At 32.4% G+C, this 1,202-nt stretch overlaps 1 protein-coding gene across 1 annotated transcript in view; it reads right to left on the reverse strand.

The window, feature by feature from the left end:
* Nucleotides 1–233: 233 nt before the first annotated feature.
* LOC118733550 (zinc finger protein rotund-like) overlaps nucleotides 234–1,202 on the reverse strand; it is a 39,288-nt gene continuing 38,319 nt past the window's right edge. The window contains exon 5 of the mRNA XM_036463022.1: nucleotides 234–427. Within this exon, the coding sequence (XP_036318915.1) occupies nucleotides 234–427 (194 nt within the window). The remainder of the gene's footprint in view (nucleotides 428–1,202) is intronic.

A 1,202-nucleotide genomic window follows, 5' to 3' on the forward strand; every position in this document is an offset into this window, starting at 1 on the left:
AAAAGTATGTCTTCATAGGAAAAATTACCGAAAGGAAGTTTTCAATATAATTTCTAAGAAATCTTTGTCTTTATCTTCAAAATCACCTTCATCTTCTTTTTCATATTACGCATCGTTTTCATCTTTATCTTCGTTCCCATCTTCACCTTCACTTTCATCTTCCTCTGTACCTCTATCTTCATTTCTGTCTTTTTCGTTATCTTACTTCTCATCTTCATCTTCCGTCTTTAACTTTAACTTTGATCTACATAATCTTGAATTTGATCTTCATCGTCATCGTCATCATCCTCCTCATCTTCATCGTTATTTTCATCTTCGTCATCATCTTCATCTTCACCTGTACCTTCATCTGCATTTACATCTTCTTCTGCATCTTGCACTTCATTTTTATATACACCTCCATTCCCATCTTCATTTTGATCTTCACCTAAATCTTTTCATTAATCTCAATGTTAATCTTTATCTATATTTTTATATTTTAGTTTGTCGGTCATTGTCTTTGACTGCGTCGCACAGTGTTTCGACTATATGGAGGCAAACTTTAAACAAACTGTCCCTACACTTAGAAAAGTGCGTTTCCTTAAAACAAGAACCAATTTCCTAATTTTGTAGTTTCGGTTTTTTTCCTTAATATTACGAAAAATTTATTCAATTTGAGAAGTTTTCCCTTAATTTAGGTTCATGCTCAACACAGTGCGTCATCAATTTTAGGAAGTAAATTTACTAAATATAAGCAGGTAATAATTTCCTTAAATAACCTGGAATTTTTTCAGTGCTGTTAAGACAATGTTAATTGATTTCCTGGCAAATATTGGATGTGACGTCGCGTGAAGACTGCTGCTTCTGGTTCTGAGATTGCGGTTTCGAGTTCGGTTGGAGGTGAAGTTGGATGGAAGTAACGTAACTCAATTATTTCAATTTAAATATAAATTACGCATTGTAAAATTAATTGTACTAGTGTTCGCCCAGCGGTTGAAATTCAACCGATAAAATTAAGGATAGTTTATGTAAGTTGAATGAGCTAAAATAACATTAGTTGGAATGGGTTAAGTGGAGGGGAGTTTAGCTTAGTACTTGGTATAACATAACATAACCATAACATAAGAATAAATAACATAACATATGAAGCATAACACACCACAATATAACATCGTATATTTCCTTTTTATCCCTTTTTTCACCTCTATCTAAATCTTATTTAT

This window comes from Rhagoletis pomonella, unplaced genomic scaffold (assembly GCF_013731165.1).
Source record: "Rhagoletis pomonella isolate Grant_MI unplaced genomic scaffold, Rhpom_1.0 Rhpom_scaffold_00001, whole genome shotgun sequence".
Lineage (NCBI taxonomy): Eukaryota > Metazoa > Arthropoda > Insecta > Diptera > Tephritidae > Rhagoletis > Rhagoletis pomonella.